General features: G+C 42.5%; 1 protein-coding gene across 1 annotated transcript; it reads right to left on the reverse strand.

Annotated features, from left to right (window-relative positions):
• Positions 1-9261: 9261 nt before the first annotated feature.
• H2bn1 (H2B.N variant histone 1) lies at positions 9262-11804 on the reverse strand. The gene is given in 3 exon segments (XM_074044751.1): positions 9262-9494; positions 10540-10559; positions 11654-11804. Coding segments are annotated over 3 exon segments (324 nt in total). The 3' UTR covers positions 9262-9341.
• Between the last annotated feature and the right edge of the window lie 6493 nt (positions 11805-18297).

Genomic DNA, 18297 nt, shown 5'->3' on the forward strand with positions numbered 1-18297 from the left:
TTATAACACCAGTGGAAAAGACAGGCAACACTTACCAAAACACCAACTATATAAATAAGTAATAGCTCAGCTGCCGCCCTGAGCAGATGATATTCATGCCCCAGTGAATCCAGCTGCTGGGAAGACAGGGTTGTACCAAGCCTGTGCCATGTGCCTTTCCCAGCTAGCTGTCTCCATTGTTCTAGAAACTCTTGCCATTCCAATGCCCCTGATGACTCTCTGGAGTGATCTGAGAAGATCTTGGGTGGCACTTGGTGTTCTTACTTGCAAGCAATAGAAACTGTCTCACAAGGAAAGGACATGGGGTGCCCACAGCAGGAGACTTGAAGTCCCAGATTAGGAAGTAGGCAGGTTCCCTGGTCCTGGATGTAAGCCTATACTGTACTTCCTCTCTAGTCCCATCTTGGCATCCTTTTGCTTTGCTTTTTCCCTCAATAGCAGCTGCATCCCTACCTTTCTGTCTTGTGTAGCTCTCAAGTGATTCTTTGTGCAGTACCTGGTGCTGTGTTATGTACTTGTAATATGTAAGTGGTGACAGTGCCATGTGACTGACTGGGTACTAAGCACCAAAGAGGCCCCATACCCATGTACTCAGAACAGTTGTGCATCCCTTGAGAGACAACACAGAAGACAGGGATGGAAAAGGAGTATTATACAGATGTTGGTCACTTACCTTCCCTCCACCCCTCAGCCCATGTCTCTGGGCAATAGCCCCTTCCTTCCATGAAGACAGGACCAATCAGGTACAACAACACCCCTGTCCCAATGCAAACACTTCTGGCATTGTCTGTAATCCACACTAAACCCTCAGCAGAACAGCATCCTTCACTCTCACCAAGGAGGTGGTTAAGAAGCCTGAGAATGCAGATTCAAGTGCTTGCCTAGCAAGCCTTAAGTTCTGAGTTTGATTCCTGGTACCACGAAGAGTGGAATCCTGAGTCAGAGAAGCTGTGATTTGAGACCTTCTTCCCTGACTTACTAGCCACATGATCTAAGACAATTCCTCCATCTCTTTCCTCATCTGTAGAATGGGGATCATAGGAGATCCTTTGGCCAATAGGTATTTTGACAAAAAAAATGAGATAACATACTAAGTGTATTAGTTAGCTTTCTGTCACTATGACAAAATACCTGAAAAAAATCAACCTATGAGAAGCGAAGGTTTATTTTGGCTCATGGCTTCAGTCTATGGTCACTTGGCTCTATAGTTTTTGTGCCTATGGTGAGGCAGAACATCATGATGGTGAGTATGTGGGAGGGAGGGAGGGGAGACAGAGAAAGAGAAAAACAAGGGACAAAATACACCCTTTTAAGGGCACACCCCCAATGACCTACTTCTTCCAACTAGGCCCCACCTCATAAGGTTTCCACCATTTCCCAACAGCCCACTAAGCTATGACTCCATCAATGGATTAGTCCATTGATGAGGTCAGACCCCTCATGATCCAATCACTTCCCAAAAGCCCACCTCTGAACACTGCTGCATTGGGGACTAAGCCTTCAACACATGAGCTCAGGGATGTTTCATATGCAAACCATAACAGTGTAGAATGGTGGTTGCCAGGGGCTGGGGAGTGGGAAGGGGGGGTTATTGTTGAATGGCAGAGTTACAGCTTGGGAAGATGAAAAAATGTGCTGGAGATGGATGGTGGTGGTAGTTCACAACAATGTAAATGTCTTTATGCCAGCAAACTGTACACTTAAAAGTGCTTTAAATGTTAAAGTGTATGTTTTATATATTTTTATAATTAAAAAAAGAATGTTCATCATGAGTGACATGGAAAAAATGGGACAAAGCTCACCCCACGTCAGGGCTCAGCTGTGCCAGTTATTTCGGTTGCTCCCTTCCTCTCTCTGCTCAGGTATTCTGCTCAAGATGCCTCCGCGGAGAAGTCCTGGTATTGCATCTCCCATCATTCATACTTCTGGGGCAATTATCACTCCTGACACTGCTCCATGTACTTGTTCAATGTTTCTCCCCTTTCAGAATCTAAGGTACTTGAGAGCAAGGACTATATTGTCTTTGTTCTATACTCACCCCTGATATCTAGAACAGTGCCTGGCACTTAACAGGTGCCCAGTAAGCACTTGTGCAAGGAATGAAAATAAAGCTGAGCCACATCACTGTCATTCTACAGCAGGGTAGGAACTCTAGACCCACAACCAGCCAGGAGACCTGCTACATTTTGGCAGTGCCTGGGAGTTGAGAGGGTTAAACACCCAGGATACTCTCAAGGAGGGTAAGGCCCCCGCTTTTGAAAGAGCAGGAAATTTCACCTGAATTAAAGGGTCACAATTCTAAATCTTTGATTAGACTCTGAGTCCATGTTTGTGTTCAGTGCTCCACCCTTTTATGGACTGGTGAATGGCTTTCCAAGGAGAGCCAAGCCAGCCAGAGAAGGGTTTGTGTGCACAGATTAAGCCTTCTCTGAGCTGTGGGCGTGAAAGCCAGCAAACATTCCCAACTGTGGGGCTGGCTGGAGCTAGGCAGCCTAGGACCAGGAAGCAGGGTGGGGATGGGGGGCAGGGAAAGGCTTAAAGAGAGTTGAGAACTTACTAGAAGGGCAGGCCTGAGCCAGGATCCCCACTGGCATACAAGTGTACTTTTCCTTTCAGTTAAATCCATGTGCTTTCAGCGGGACCAAGGGACAAAGACATCCACTTCAGGGATCTCCCCAGAGATCATTAGAACATGTGCACCAGGACAATTGGGGTTGTCTGGGAGGGTGGGGGAGGAATACCCTTGGCCAAGGCACTTAAAATCTTCAAAAGACTTTGGTGGAAGCACTCTGCAAACAGATTGCACAGCCTTCCTCTCTTACTCATTCTAGCATTTTATCACATCCCTTTTCAGAGCAAATGAAAATCTCTCTTGCTTTAAATATTTAGGGAATGATGGGCAGATATGTATATGGGAAAATAAGATCCCATATTTTATTTAATGCACATGAGGTTGTTTTGAGATGGGTTTAATGCTATAAATAAAGTCATTTGTGTCTTCTGCTTTAAATTTGGCCTGTCAGCATCATCCCTTTAATGTTTCAGCATGGTCACATTGGGCATAATTGCCCCATCTCAGAAACTTTATATAGGTGTCAGGTACTATGCTAGGTACTTTACAGAGATTACATAATTATTACAACAATCTTTAAAATATACATTATTGCCAGGCACTAGTAGCTCACACCTGTAATCCTAGCTACTTGGGAGGCTGAGATTGGGAGTATCGTGGTTCAAGGCTAGCCTGGCAAATAGTTCTTGAGACCCCATCTCCAAAAAAATAACCAAGCAAAATGGACTGGAGATGTGGCTCAAGAGATAGAGTACCTGCTTTGCAAATGTGAAGCCCTGAGTTCAAACCCGAATCCCACCAAAAATAAATAAATAAAAATTAAAAAAATATATATGAAGGGTTATGACTCAAAGAAGTTATATACATTTCTAGAGTTAGTCAGTGGTAAAGCTGGGCTATGAACTAGAATTTTGTGATTGAAAAGCTGTGCACATGATGTCACTAGCACCTAGCTCAATGCCTGGCCCATGATATATGCCTCCAAATCCTTAGTTTTGGATAACCTGAATTAATACATTTTCAGGGTATCATTTATTGTGTGCTCAGTCTATTCTGGTACTTCACAGATGGTACTGAAACCAGAGTTTTGGACCCAAGTCCTAAACTCCTGAGCTTCCATATGCCAGGTCCAGTCACCCACCCCTAAACACCAAACAAAGAGGCATAGTGAAAGCAGAAAAAAAGGTTTATTACACTGCTTGGGACATGCCATGGGAAGAAGCAGAGTAAACATTTAGCTCATCTTCAGCGATCTTCAGAGTACAGACGTGAGACATAGGTCTAAGTAGACAAAAGAACTGGGGGTAGGGGATAAAGGTATGCAAAGTTAAACAGTCACGGGTGTGTTCTGGTTGACCATCATCTCAGTCCAAGGGTTCTTGGAGAGTTTCAAAGTCTAGCAGGGGTCCATCCAAAGAAAAATCTATTGTTGGGGGTAGCTTTGGATCCTTGTCATAAAGATGTTATCAATAATTCCTATCCTTCCTTGATTCTAAGGTGATTGCAAAGTGACTGCAGAGAGAATGGCTTAGAGCAAAGATAGATAAAAATGGAAGGGAGATGCCAAGTTTCTCCTGTTTTTAGTTAATTCGTGGGCAACAAGAAGGAGTCAGTGCTTTTCAGCTAAAGCAGTTTGTGCACCTCTTGCAGTACTTCATTTCATTGTCTCAGTTCTGAGAGGGAGGGATTATCTCCACTTCACATAAGGGGACAAAATATCTGGGAGGGTCAGGGGCTTACTCAAAGTATCATGGCTAGTGACCAGCAAAGCTGGGATGTGAAGCCAAGTCTACCTGATTCCAAGCCTTCTGTGCTTCTCCTTCACCCACCTCCTATTTCCTGTTCTCCCAGTCTTGGAGAGACATCAACTGCCACCTTGCCTCTAAGGTGGCACTGCTATGAAGTTTTTCTCCTTAAATTTTATGAAATACACCTTGATGTAAACACTGATAGTAATACCTTAAGTATTTAATAATAATTTCAGAACAGTAAAAATTGTTGCGATTAAAAGGTATTACAAAGAAGGCTGACCTATTTTGGTCCACTTTGTATTTCCCATTGGTTCCTTAGCCTCTAACTAAGGGATACCCAACTCCTTAGCCCACAAGTCCAGCCCAGTGACTATGATGGGTGACATGAGTTGGGGAGGAACTTGGGATTCCTGCTAAATCGGGCCAGATCCCAGTACCTGGGTTGAGCCAAGCCAGAGACAATAGGACACTCTTAGAACCCAGAAGACAGTCAACCTTCAGGAGGTGGTGGAGAGACGGGAAGTCTTCACTCAACTCTTGAGCTAGCCATGATGGCAATTCCCCAAGACAACTGTGGGCCAGAGAGGTTTGTGTCACTACCTGAGCAGGGCTGTAGAATCCCAAAGCCATTCAGGAAGCAAGACTGTCCCAGGACAGCAAGGACCCATCTGAGAAGTACAGGTTTGGACTCTGGAGCTAACAGCCCAAGACTGCCTTGGGGGCCTCACCATCCACTTGAGCCTACCTGCCCATGCAGCAGCCTCTCCATCCCCTTGGAATGGCCAGGGGCAGAGGGACAGAATCTTGTAGAGAGAAGGGGGGGTCTCTTCTCACTGAGTGCCTCCCCAGTGCGGCAGAATACCTGCCTCTGGATCTGCAGACAACCAGGAAGACGCACTTCAAGGAGTGGTCACTGGGTGTCACCACTGCTTCTTAGGCTAGTTGCCTCATCTGGTAGCTAAAGCATAAAGATGCTGTAGACAGAAATTCCTCCCTGGAGACCCAGCTTACAAGTCTGATGTCTTCTGTGCCTTCCAAGGACTCCATGACATTCCTACTTCCCTCACACCCTAGCCTTCCTGGTTGGACTGGATCATATGGGTCATCAGAGTTGCTCCCCTGCTCCTTTCTTTTTGTCCCAGCTTCTTCAGTGGAACCCAAACTGTCTCCTCCAACTAGCACTGTGGCATGGAATTAGAAAAAGTCCCAAAAGACTGGCTTTGCTTTTGATTCATGATCAGGCACCCATTCCTCGTCAGCCATTTGTTCATCTGAGTCCAACTTATGGTCTAAATTCTTAATCTAGACTTTTATATGCGATCTTCAAATCTCAATGCCACTATTCTGCTTTCATTTGTTTCATTCAAAATAGAAAAGGAGAAGTAGATAGTAACTTCCTCATTTTTTTATCACCAAACCTCAGAACCTACCAATGTGTCAATCACTTTTTATTGGTCCTGGATATTTAGGTTTTCTCTACTTTTCTATAGACTAGTATCTCCCTCCATCCTTGAGAATTCTCACCAACAGACAAGTAAGCTCCACTGTCTCTCATTTTAAAAATTCCTTTTTGGAACCCTCTTACACTGTTGGTGGGAATGTAGACTAGTACAACCACTCTGGAAAAAAATTTGGAGGCTACTTAAAAAGCTGGACATCGATCTACCATTTGATCCAGCAATACCACTCTTGGGGATATACCCAAAAGACTGTTACTCCAGAGGCACCTGCACATCCATGTTTATTGCGGCACTATTCACAATAGCCAAGTTATGGAAACAGCCAAGATGCCCCAGCACTGACGAATGGATTAAGAAAATGTGGTATCTATACACAATGGAATTTTATGCAGCCATGAAGAAGAACGAAATGTTATCATTCGCTGGTAAATGGATGGAATTGGAGAACATCATTCTGAGTGAGGTTAGCCTGGCTCAAAAAACCAAAAATCGTATGTTCTCCCTCATATGTGGACATTAGATCAAGGGCAAACACAACAAGGGGATTGGACTATGAGCACATGATAAAAGTGAGAGCACACAAGGGAGGGGTGAGGATAGGTAAGACACCTAAAAAACTAGCTAGCATTTGTTGCCCTTAATGCAGAGAAACTAAAGCAGATACCTTAAAGCAACTGAGGCCAATAGGAAAAGGGGAACAGGTACTAGAGAAAAGGTTAGATCAAAAAGAATTAACCTAGAAGGTAACACCCACGCACAGGAAATCAATGTGAGTCAATGCCCTGTATAGCTATCCTTATCTCAACCAGCAAAAACCCTTGTTCCTTCCTATTATTGCTTATACTCTCTCTACAACAAAATTAGAAATAAGGGCAAAATAGTTTCTGCTGGGTATTGGGAGGGGGAGGGGGCGGAGTGGGTGGTAAGGGAGGGGGTGGGGGCAGGGGGGAGAAATGAACCAAGCCTTGTATGCACATATGAATAATAAAAGAAAAATGAAAAAAAATAAAATAAAAAAAAAATTCCTTTTTATGTGAAGTTACTCTCTGGCTCTAGTCTGTGTCTCTGTTCTCTTTTAGTATTAAATGTCTTTTGTCTCAACACCATCAAATATGTCTCTACTAAGAACCTCCTATTCTTTTCAACTTCCTCAAATGTGGCTGATACTTATCTTCTCCACTGAGGTGATGTCTCAAGGTCACCATATTCTCCATATCACTAGATGCAATGAACATAAATATCTTCTTTTTCTTTTTTTCTTTTTGGAAGTACTGTGGATTGAACTCAGGGCCTCACACTTGCTAGACAAGTGCTCAAACACTTGAGACATGCCCCCAGTCCTTTTGCTTTTTTTCCTACTTTGTTTTTCAGCTAGGGTCTTGCACTTTTGCCCTGGCAGGACTCGCACAGAGATCCTCCAACCTTTGCCTCCCAAGTAGCTGGGAGCACGGAAGTGCATCACCGTACCCTTCTCCCTATACAACATACTAGACTACATTCTCCCTCTTATTTTCCATAACACCATACTCTCCCTTTGGTTTCCTTTGCTGGCACTTCCACTTTCTTTCTTTTTTCTTTTTTATAATTTTTTTTTTTTACTGGGCTATATTCATTATACCGGGGGGATTCATAGTGAGAATTCCAATTAGACTTATATTGTACATTAGTTACATTGCCCCCATCAGATCTCCCTCTCAACCCTCTCCCTGCCCTACTTAAAACAGTTATGGGCTCCTCCACTTTCTGATTCTAAATATTAGAATTTTTCAGTCTTGGTCCTGGCTTGTTTTCTCATTTCCTTATTGTCTCATTTTCCTAGGTAGTCTTACCCATTGCTACTGATCTCTCCCTTTTGATGGTGATGCTTCCCAAATTTGTATCTTTGGCCCAGTCCTATCTATTTGACATTTCCACTTACACCTTTCATGGGTATTTAAAAATTAACATGTCCACAATGGAATTTTCCATTTCTCTCTCTCTCTCCCAAACACGTGTCCTTCATTTAGCCTGTTCCATCTCTACAAGGGGCATCATGGTCAGCAATACCATTCAGGCTCCACACCCAGAAATCAGTATTTTTTTCCTCCATTCCTCATATGCATTCCATGAGTAAGTCTGATTGTTTTTATTCCCCAAAATCATTTCAAATCTCATTTCTGTCCCTCTTCATTGCTATCCCACACTCTTCCAGGCCAGCATCATCTCTCTACTAAACCAATGCAAAACATTTCTGACTAATTCCCCTTTTCTCACATTCTCTTCAATCTATTCTTAACACAGCAGTAACAGTGGTCTTCAACACCAAGTTCATGATGGATGGAATTTTTCCATAATGGAAAAATTCTGTGTCTTAGTCCAGCTATACAGGCATAAAACTTTGAGGCATGTTGAAGATTTGTTCACTTTGCCATATATTACACTTAACTAAAATACAAAACAAAACAAAGCACCTAAGAGGTCAGTTCCCTAGAAAAAATTCTTCAGTGGCCTCTCTTTGTATTCAGAGTAAAAAAGCACAGTCTTTTTCTACAGCCTCACCTCCTGTTTCACTTCCTGCCTGCGTGCTTTCTAGAGCAATCTACCCTGGCTTTCACTTAGTTTCTCCAAGATGCCAAAAGCTGACCTGTCTGCCTCAGGGCCTTTGCTCAGGCTCTTCCCTTAACCCTTTCCATTCCTAGCACCTTCTCTTTCATTTCACTTATTTAGGCTTTTCCAGACCCCTATATAACCCCATCTAGTCTTTCTATTGTTAGCTCACTGTATTATCATACTGTTATAATTGTTTTGCTTTTCCCACAGTTGGAACCAGCTTATACATTTGACCGACATTTGTTGCATATGTGCTGTTATATGTAAGTACTATATAGAAAACCAATGTGATGAATCTTATGAAAAAAATATCCCTTTCACTCTTTAAATTTCTATATATCATGATACAGGTGCTTAACTAAAAACCCATTCTTCCTCTCTAGACACTGTCAAGAGCCTAGCACAAGGGAAGACTGTGGCCCAAGGAAAAGATTGGGGGAGCAGAACAGGAGGACAGGGAGAAAGCCAAAAACCAACAGCAATCCTCACCACACTGCTATCTACACTGCAAGTCTGGGCTGCCATCTCCTTTCAAGCTATCTCTTCTTGGATTAATACCCTTATGAAGCTCTCCTCCCCTTCCTCCACCTCAGTCTGGAGTTGGGGGGGACGTGATAGGAACATAGTGTTATGTTTTAAATTGTATCCTCCAAAAAGCCAGTGGCTCAGCTCAAAGCATGGGCAAGTCATGCCTAACAAGTTAAAAAGCCACAGACAAGCAACACACACAATATTGTATTTCTTTTCACAATTAAGTTGGAGGCTAGACAGACACAGGCTCCAGGGAGCAAGTGTACAGCACCGAACCCCCTGATGCTCCAGGTGCTTCTCAGACACCTGTCCTCCAACCCAGCCCTCTGACATATCCAATTTTTTTTTTTTTTTGGTCAACTGCAGTCATTTCAACAACAGGGCCATTCAGAGCAACTTCATTTATTCAAAAGCACCTTTAAGAGGATCTCAGATCAACTATTCTCCAAGGATCTCTCTCAGAGTGACATCTCTTCCAAGGTTGTAGAAAGACAGTCTAAAGGCCTCTAGGGTATCCCATTCCAGGTGCCAATCATCCAGAGAGCCCAGTACATCCAAGACCTAGGATAGCCCACAAAAGTCGGGGGGAGACTAGGAGAGAAACAGCACAGGGGTGAGATAGAGAAGTGCAATTTCTCATGGTGAACAATTCATAGTCTGCCCCAACACCCAGCACCCATGGCTGCTATGGGTTTCTGCACATGTGGAAGAACACAAATCACCCACAGGGACAAGAATGGTTTGTGATAAAAGAAAATAAGCAGTTGTACCTATCAACAGTCTCTTGGGAAATGGAAGAGATAGGGGGAAGAACTTGTAGCTGGCAAGAAAGATAACTCTTGTTTTGTTGATACAGATTGAGCCCAGTCACTTCAACTTTTATGCCTTTAGTTTTTCCTAATAGAAGCAGAGTTAACGTCAAACACCTTCGAAGATAGAGACTACTACCTTGGTTTAGAATGTGCTTTAATCTTGGTATTTTGTTAGTAAACATTTTACTTTAACAGTTCCAGTCCTTCCTATTACTTCCTTGTAGCACCTTGAACTGCAGACAAGTTGGGAAACTCACTCTTTTCTCACTGTGTCCCTGTGTTTTCCAGCCTTCATACTGCTGTTTATCTGTCATTTCTACTTACCTTGCCAGTGTCGCCCAACTCCACCTTTTAAATTCTATTCATTCTTTAGGGCTTCCCCCAAATGACACCTTCAGCTTATCTGTGTCCCACCCAACCTTAAAGAGTCCCTCCTCCCATGAAGTCTGTGACACTCTGCTCTCAGGCACATGTCATTAGACTTCTCGTTTAAAGTGAGAGCAGTAGTCAAAGTAGTAAAGAGAACCTGCCCTGAGAGTCATCCCCACAGGGCTCTAGTCCCAGCTCTTCCTGGGTATGAGACACCACCAAATGGGTCAAATCCTCACACCAGCCTCAGTTTCTTTTTGTGAAAGTAAAGACGGGAAATGGTATTCAAAGTGTTTCTACTGGTTCTAATCATTTAGAAATATTTCTCAACCCTCCTTCATACTGCAGGATTGTGAGCCCCTTACAACTCATGATTTTCATCTGAGTTCCTACAGCACACCTGGCTTGCACATTGACAATACATTTATTCACTTAATATCTTGTTTAATCCTCACATCACTCTGAGAGGCTGACCCTGGACACAGACCCAAGCCTTTGGAGTTACCAGGAAGCAGAGTGACCTACCAGGCCCAAGCAGTTAAAGACAGGCCAAGAAAAGACTAATTATTAGAGGGGAATGTCTGGGAAACACCCAGAGGACTGCTTAATTCAAATTCTCCCATGAACAGCTGAATTTAGCCTGGACTGCAGTGGTTTGCTACTAGGGGGAGCAACTGTTCTCTCCAGGGGACATTGGGGAATGTCTGTTGACAATTTTTATTGTCATAAGTGGTATATAAGATGCTACTAGCATCTACTGGGTAGAGGCCATGGATGCTAGTTAACATCCTACAATGTACAACAAAGAGTTACCTGGCCCCCAAATGTCTGTGGTGCTGTGGTAGAGAGACCCTGCTATATAGATCATACACCTTCTCTCCTTCTCCTGTCTTTCTTTAGTCTTTTTCCCTTCTTCTCCCAGGATGAACAACATATTCCAAATCATTTTACTGGGATATGGTACAATAACACTCATAGGTACCCAACATAACTTATCTTGAAGAAGTAAAATTCATAATTAAGCCCTACTGCAGCTTTCATAGAACTTCCTTGCAGCTTTTCTATCTCCCCATCATTTAAAGGGAAGACTTATCTGATTTCATTTTCTACAATGTGCACGCCATGGGGTGAAGAAGTAATGAGAATGCCTACCCACCTGTGGACCATTCTTACGAAATGCACAGCATCATCTGGTGAAAGTCTGATACACACAGTTCTTCAAAAACAAAGCACAGACTAGGTGGTGAATCCCGTCTCTGTGAGAATCAGCTTACAGATTGCCTGTTGACAGATACCATAGAGAGACATTAAGAGCTCAGGTGTTTGGAGCTGTTGCCAACAGAAAGACAGCCAAGTGGGAGAAGATAGCAGCAGTCAGTGGATCCAGTTTACAGAAGCTGTCTACACATAACTTTTCAGGAACACAATGTGTGAAGAAGGACTCACATGTCAGAATAAGTGAAAGTCAAAACACACCTAGGGCCACTAACCTGATATCTCCCTTGGCTGGGCTAAACTTCCATAGAGAGAACTGCAGCTCACTTGCTTTAGGATTCCCCTCCATCTAACTAAAATAGGCCTCTTTCTTTTTCCTCCTCTTGCTTTTTCTCCTTCTCATCTTCGCAATGGCTGAACTGGCCCACGCATACTTCTGTTTTGGTGGGCTATAAACCTCAATCTTCTCAGGGAGTCTCGGGTCATTTAAACAAAAGAAGGACATGTTGAAGGTTCAGTCCTTACACTCCTAAGCCGTATTGATGGTAGGCAAGTGTATATTCCAAAGAGGCTTTTAAAATATACTATATTATTATATTTATAACAAAGGCTATAATCATTTCTTTTTTTCTTTTTTCTTTTTTTGGCATACTGGGGTTTGAACTCAGGGATTGGAGCTTGCTAGGCAGGTATTCTGCCACTTGAGCCATGCCTCCAGCCTAGGTTATAATTCTATTACAAAGGAATCGTTCTAACAACGAATGTAACTCAGACTCTTAAACTTTTGATTTTTTTCCCACTTATTTATTTATTTAAGACAGGGTCTTGCTATGTAGCACAGACTGGTCTCAAACTTGAAATCCTCCTGCCTTTACATCCTGAGTGCTTGAATTATAGATGTGAAACACCACACCTGACGCAAAGAGGTTTTATAGGGAGGGCTGGAAGGCACTCTTTCCTAATAACACTAGTGGCTGCATGTACAGAAGATGATGACTCTCAGCATCCTTAAGAGATACTAGGAGAGGTCTGAAGCTGGCTCATATTGCATTCCTGAAAGAACCATGGAGCAGGAAACTCAAAATCTTAAGGTTTCTTCAGCTCTATTCCATGTGAAAGAAAGGTCACTTGATGTGATGTAATGGCCAGATGGTTACCAGGCAACACTCATCTAGGTTATTCTTTTTAGGTGCCTAACTCCAGGTATTTCTATTATAGTGGTTCTTAGACACTAAGGTTTCAATTCAAAAGGACAGAAAGTGAGACATGGAGGCCAGTTTTCTAAAGCATTTCAGGTGAATGGAATGACCAGTCAGATTGGGACTCATTAATCTATAAAACCTTCCTAAAGCAACTACACAAGACTGGGACTGGAGTGGAGGGGGCAGCTATTCACAGACTAAAGTTATGCTTATGCCCTGTGAATTTATATTTGCAGGAGAGAGAAATGCATCTCCTGAAAGGCAAGCACAACCTGGTTATGCCATAGCCATTAACAACTCAGGTGATAAAGCATGAATAGGAAAGCCAGGAAGTCACTGTATCTCTTAAGACTAAACTCTAAGAAACTGTAGATAGAGAGGCCATGAATTCCCTGAAATTAGTATATCAGCTCAGCTATAAGGAAGTGACCAGACTAACATTAACCAACAGATAAGAGGACATCAGAGAAAGGGAGTGTCCAAAAACAGAGCAGAACCAGACCAGAGCAGACACTCTTTCCCCCACCACTAGTTGTGAACCACATCAAAACCATGATGGAGGGACTGGTAGGCTTATGAGCCCTAACTATGGCCTAGGCTCCATACTAAATGCTTAACATACTTTATCTCATTTAATTCAAGCAACTCTTAGAAGTAGCATATGAATGTTACTCTCACTTTACAAAGAAGGAAAGTGAGGGTCAGCAGGCTTAACTGACTTGCCCAGGGTCACATTCAAAGTATAAATGACAGTGATAACCTCAAAGCCATTGCTTCTAAGGCTTTAGAAGATGTACTCCTTCAAAATACGAATGCCAGAGCCTCACAACCCTAGTGCAAATGACCCTCCATATCCATAGGTTCTGTATCCATGGATTCCACCAACCAGAGATTGGAAATACTCAGGAAAATAATCATGTCTGTACTGAAAATGTAAACCTATTATTATTCTCCAAATGATATGACATAGCAACTATTTATGTTATCATTTTTCCATTGTAGTAGGTACTATGAGCAATCTAGAGATGATTTAAAGTATACAAGAGGATCATGTAGGTTATATACATAAGGAAATATACCATTTTCTTTCCCTTTTTTTCTTCACGGTACTAGGGTTTGAACTCAGGACCTCACACTTGACTATCACTTGAGTCACACCCCCAACACTCACCATTGAGCATCCTCCATGTCAGGTCTCTGGTCACCTGCAGTAGAATCTTCTGGGACACCTGTTAAAATTCAGACCTCTAATCCACAGGTATCGAATAATTGGCTACCACTATGCCACCACTGCCTTGAGGATGGGGAAAATGTTACTCTGAACTAAATCCTACTCAACACAGAAGACCTAATTAGAGACTTGGAAAGGTAGGGAACACTAGGAGAAAGTGACTATGTTGTTGTGGTTAAGAAAAGCAAGTCAGACTGAGACATCAAGAAGGTGACCTCAAAAAAGATCAGTGAAAGCAGAGTTAGGATTCTGTAGATAGAAACTCTAAACAGGAAAAATGTGAGAAAAGTAGGAGGTTCCCTTCATCTGACATTGGATCCTCAATTTGATTATAGTTCCCTGCAACCTGGTCGTCTTATCTTGGAATATCAGACCAAAAGGACAAACCAAAGTCATAAATAGCAATCAATGAGTAACAAAGTTAGAAGATAGGACTGTTGGGAGATGGTTGACACACCAGCATGGAGTAAGTCTGAGTTGTGGTTCAGGACTAACATATGGACAGAAAGAACGTTGGGCCCTGTTTTTATGTGGAGACACCAGCTAGGTGCAGGGGAAGCCTGAATCAAATGGCCCAGATAGGTCCAGACATGATAGTGTATTCTAGAAGGGATTCAGGCATCGGATGGGATATTGGATTACGTGGTCTCTGAAGTCTCCTAGGTTTTGTTGATTCTTCTTATAAATAATTGAAACTTTTCCCTTATATCATTTCTCTAGTGTTCAGTTGGTTACAATTTGGATACAGGTATGGCTTATATTATTTCTATCTCTAAATACTCTGAAGAATTAATCCAGTTGATTGTTAAAAGTCAGAGTGTCACACTGTGCATTTTAATTTTATGATCAGTTCTAGAAGACAGGCACTGCTGCAGCTTACTAGCTGAGAAATCAGGAAATTCTGGGAGAATGGCAGGAGGAACGGGGAGATTAGATGTCATATCCTTCCTGGGATGTCAGTTCTGAGATACTCTGATGACATAGAAGAAAAAGTAAACTCAGACTTAGTTTCTCCTACTAAACACTCACAACAAAGTCACTTCTGACACAAGATATGTGGAGGGGAGAGGGTTACCCTCTAACCTAAGCAAATAAGCAAGCAATTCTAAAGCAGCAGACACCAGCTGGGTGTCCCCTAATTTAAATATGGTGCTATCTACCTGGAACTAGCACTGGATCCCACAGACCATCTTTATAGCCAACTCCAAGACAGAAGGGCAAGGGGAAGATTAGAATTTCTGTGACTTGACTTGGGGAAGAGAAATTCTAATTTCTATGGCCTGCCTTGGGAGGGAGTTACAAGCCAGGAATCATAGATGAAAAACAATTGTGATACAATAATATTAGTGTTTGGTTACTGCTAGTAATATATACACACACCTATACACACTAGCTGTCTTGTCAGAGAGAAGGAATTGAACTATTTTTCTCCAAACTCAAAAATATTTCTCCTTTAAGCTATACTCTGAGATTTTAGAAGAAAAAGGAAGTGAGGAAAAGGAAGACATTAGTCCCCCATTTAGGAAAAGGGGTACTGGGATGAGGAAATCTAGGGTGCTTCTTCTCTTTGTCTTTACACTTTGCTTCACCAAGAGCAATCTCTTAATGGGATGGCCATACTGGGAGACTAGGAGAAACTACCCATTACCCAAATCAGAAATTTTAAGTCTGATCTCAGCTCTACAATTGTCTTGCTTTAATCTAGTCAAAGTCAGCTGCTCTTCCTGGAACTCAGTTTCTCCGTCTGTAAAGAAGAGTATTTGATTAAATGAGCACAAAGACTTCTTAGAATCTTATTATGTAACGTGTGGTCTGCAGACCAGCAGTATTAGCATCACTGGGAGCTTGTTAAAATGCAGAGTCTCAGGCCCCAGGCCTATGATCAAAATCTGCATTTTAACAAGATCCCTAAGTGAGTCTTACATACTTTAAAGCTTGGAATCTGCCTTAAGACATCATCAATTCATGAATGGATTATAGAATGTCTTTTTGCTTTTCCCTCTCATGGGTTCCTGTTGTGCTCTCAAAGGACTACTTCCAAAGGCCAGAATAGCTCGAGATTTAGTGACTGCCTAGCTTGGGGCTTAGAAAGGCTATCTGGCCTTTAAAATATAATAATATGCCAACACAAATCCATTTACTAATCACTTATTAACTCATTAATTATTCATCTACTGGATTCAAGAAATACCTTTTGAGCAACAAGTACAACTTAAGGAGAACAGCCCCTGTCCTGGGATGTTTAGGAATACAACTCCAATCCAGTGAGACAAACACATCTGTAGTTAGGATACAGGCTAGAGGTGTTGCTCCATGGCAGAGCACTTACATGGCATGTGTGAGGCCTTGGGTTTGATCCCCCAGCACCACAAAAAATAAAAAAAGAAAAAAGAAACAGAAGAGTATGCATTCTGCTGGAATGTTTATCCTTCAAAACTTATCACAAGCAGGAACAATTCTGGAAGCAATTCCAGGCTGTGTCCGCCCCCACCATGTGACTGTATCTCGCCTGCAATGTTAAGTCTGTGGTTCCTCTGACCACACAAGAGGATGGTTATTGGACAGTCCCTATCTGGTGACTCACAGGATACTGATGATGATGATTTGCTTAAATTCTTCTCCATTCTCACACAAGTAGGACTTGTGTGATCTTTCCCTTAGATCAGGGTTTCCATAGAGAGGTCATCTCTAGGGGTGGGAGAGAGGAGGCAGTCTATGAGCAAATTGTTTGGTGGATGTGCATAATACATTTGCTCAGAAGGAAAAGTCTACAAGTTTTCACCGAAGGATAGTGAAACCTAAAACTTGAAAGCCAGTGACTTCTTATTGTCCACCTGCTGCCCCAAGAGCCTTGAATGGCAACTTCTTCTATCTCTTCCTCCTCCTTCATCTCCTCCTCATCTTCAGCTGACATATCCCAACTTCCTCTGGGCTTAGTCTGATTAGTTAAAAGGAGCTCCTTCTGGGCTATCACAGTCATTCCAAAGAACGAAGGAAAGACCCCAGGCCCAACTTAACACTGTTGCATGTAAGCACAGTTGGATCACAGATTCAGTAGGGAAGAGAAATCCCCAGAATGTAGAGCAAATTCTTAACAGGAGAGCAGAACTGGTCCTGTGGGGTGGGGGTGGGGCGACACCAGTGGGAGGTGGCAGGGAAAGGGTGTAGGAGGGTGAATATGGTGCAAATACTGTACACACATGTATGTAAATGTAAAAATGATACCCGTTGAAACTTCCAGGAATGGGGGGAGGGGGCATAAGGGAGAGTGGTGGAGTAGGTGAATTCAAATTTGATATATTTGATATAAGAACTTTTGTGAATGCCACAATGTACCTCCATCCGGCACAATGGTAAAAAAGAAAATACTTTTTAAAATTCTTAACAATTGGCTGGCTGGTCCTCTGTCTTTCATAGCTATAGAACTGAGATGATGAAGTTTTAAAGCCATTTTTTTCTGGACTTTCAGGGTGGTTTACAGCACTGACCCTCACCATGAAAATTTCCTTTCCTTTGCCCTGGTGAGATGTCCATAGAGTGTCAGGATGCTCAGGAGACAGCAAAGGTCTACATGTAGGCATCAGAGAAGTCTGTTTTTACTTTTGAAATTTAGCCTTCATAAACCACAGAGTTTATATGCTACCTTTACTGTATCATTCTTAGTTCAAATCCAGTCTTACCCATTAACATAGAGGCAGTATATCTGGAATATTTTCTAAGACAGAGCCCAAAATCATCTCTATAGGTACATTATGAAGTTACTTTGCAATGCAAATTTGCCTTATTACTTCTGCTGCATAATAATTTGAGCTTATAAAATTATAAAATTCCCTTTGACTATCTGTGTGTCTCTATTTCTCCTAGTCTTCCTGTTTCTGCCTTGTTAGACTCATGCTGAGAGAATTATCTTCCTTGGATGCAGAGCCCCTGGTTAAGGGAGATAAAGGGAAGGTGGGGATGCCCAGATCATGCTGGGGAAGGAGAAGGGGAGCAAATATTCACAACAGAACATTCGGACTTGACTTCCATTGATAACACAAAGCAAACCCACTACAGCAGCTGGCTACTACAGAATGGCTTTCAGAAGAGCAGCTTTGGGTCAGTGTGAGTGCACAGTGTATATGCCTGGCCCCAGGGGATAAGTAAACATAGCCCTGAGATCTGCTTCTGGGGCAGGAAATGGGAGTGCGTGAGGTAAACCTAGAATGCAATGGCTGCTTTCCATGTTCCAAGGGGGTGGATTTACAGCACATTGCTTGACCTCCAGATTCACAGATCATTCCAAATTCATTTACCAAGCAAGCCTTTATTAAAAGCTTCATACCCTACTAGCACAGTTGCTACTAAATGCCAGAGTTACATCCTAGAAAAGCCACAGCTTCAAGATTTCAAGGCTTCCTGGAAGAAGTGATATTAAGGCTGACAGCTGAACAAGGAGTAGAAGTTAGCTAGGTCCCAGGAGTGAAGTGTAGGACAGCAGGGAAGAGAAGTTCAGGCAGAGAACAGGATGTTCCTTCCCTGGCACATACAGATGTATTTGTCAGTTCAGGAAAACATTTACTCAT

Source organism: Castor canadensis, chromosome 11 (assembly GCF_047511655.1).
Source record: "Castor canadensis chromosome 11, mCasCan1.hap1v2, whole genome shotgun sequence".
NCBI classification, from domain to species: domain Eukaryota; kingdom Metazoa; phylum Chordata; class Mammalia; order Rodentia; family Castoridae; genus Castor; species Castor canadensis.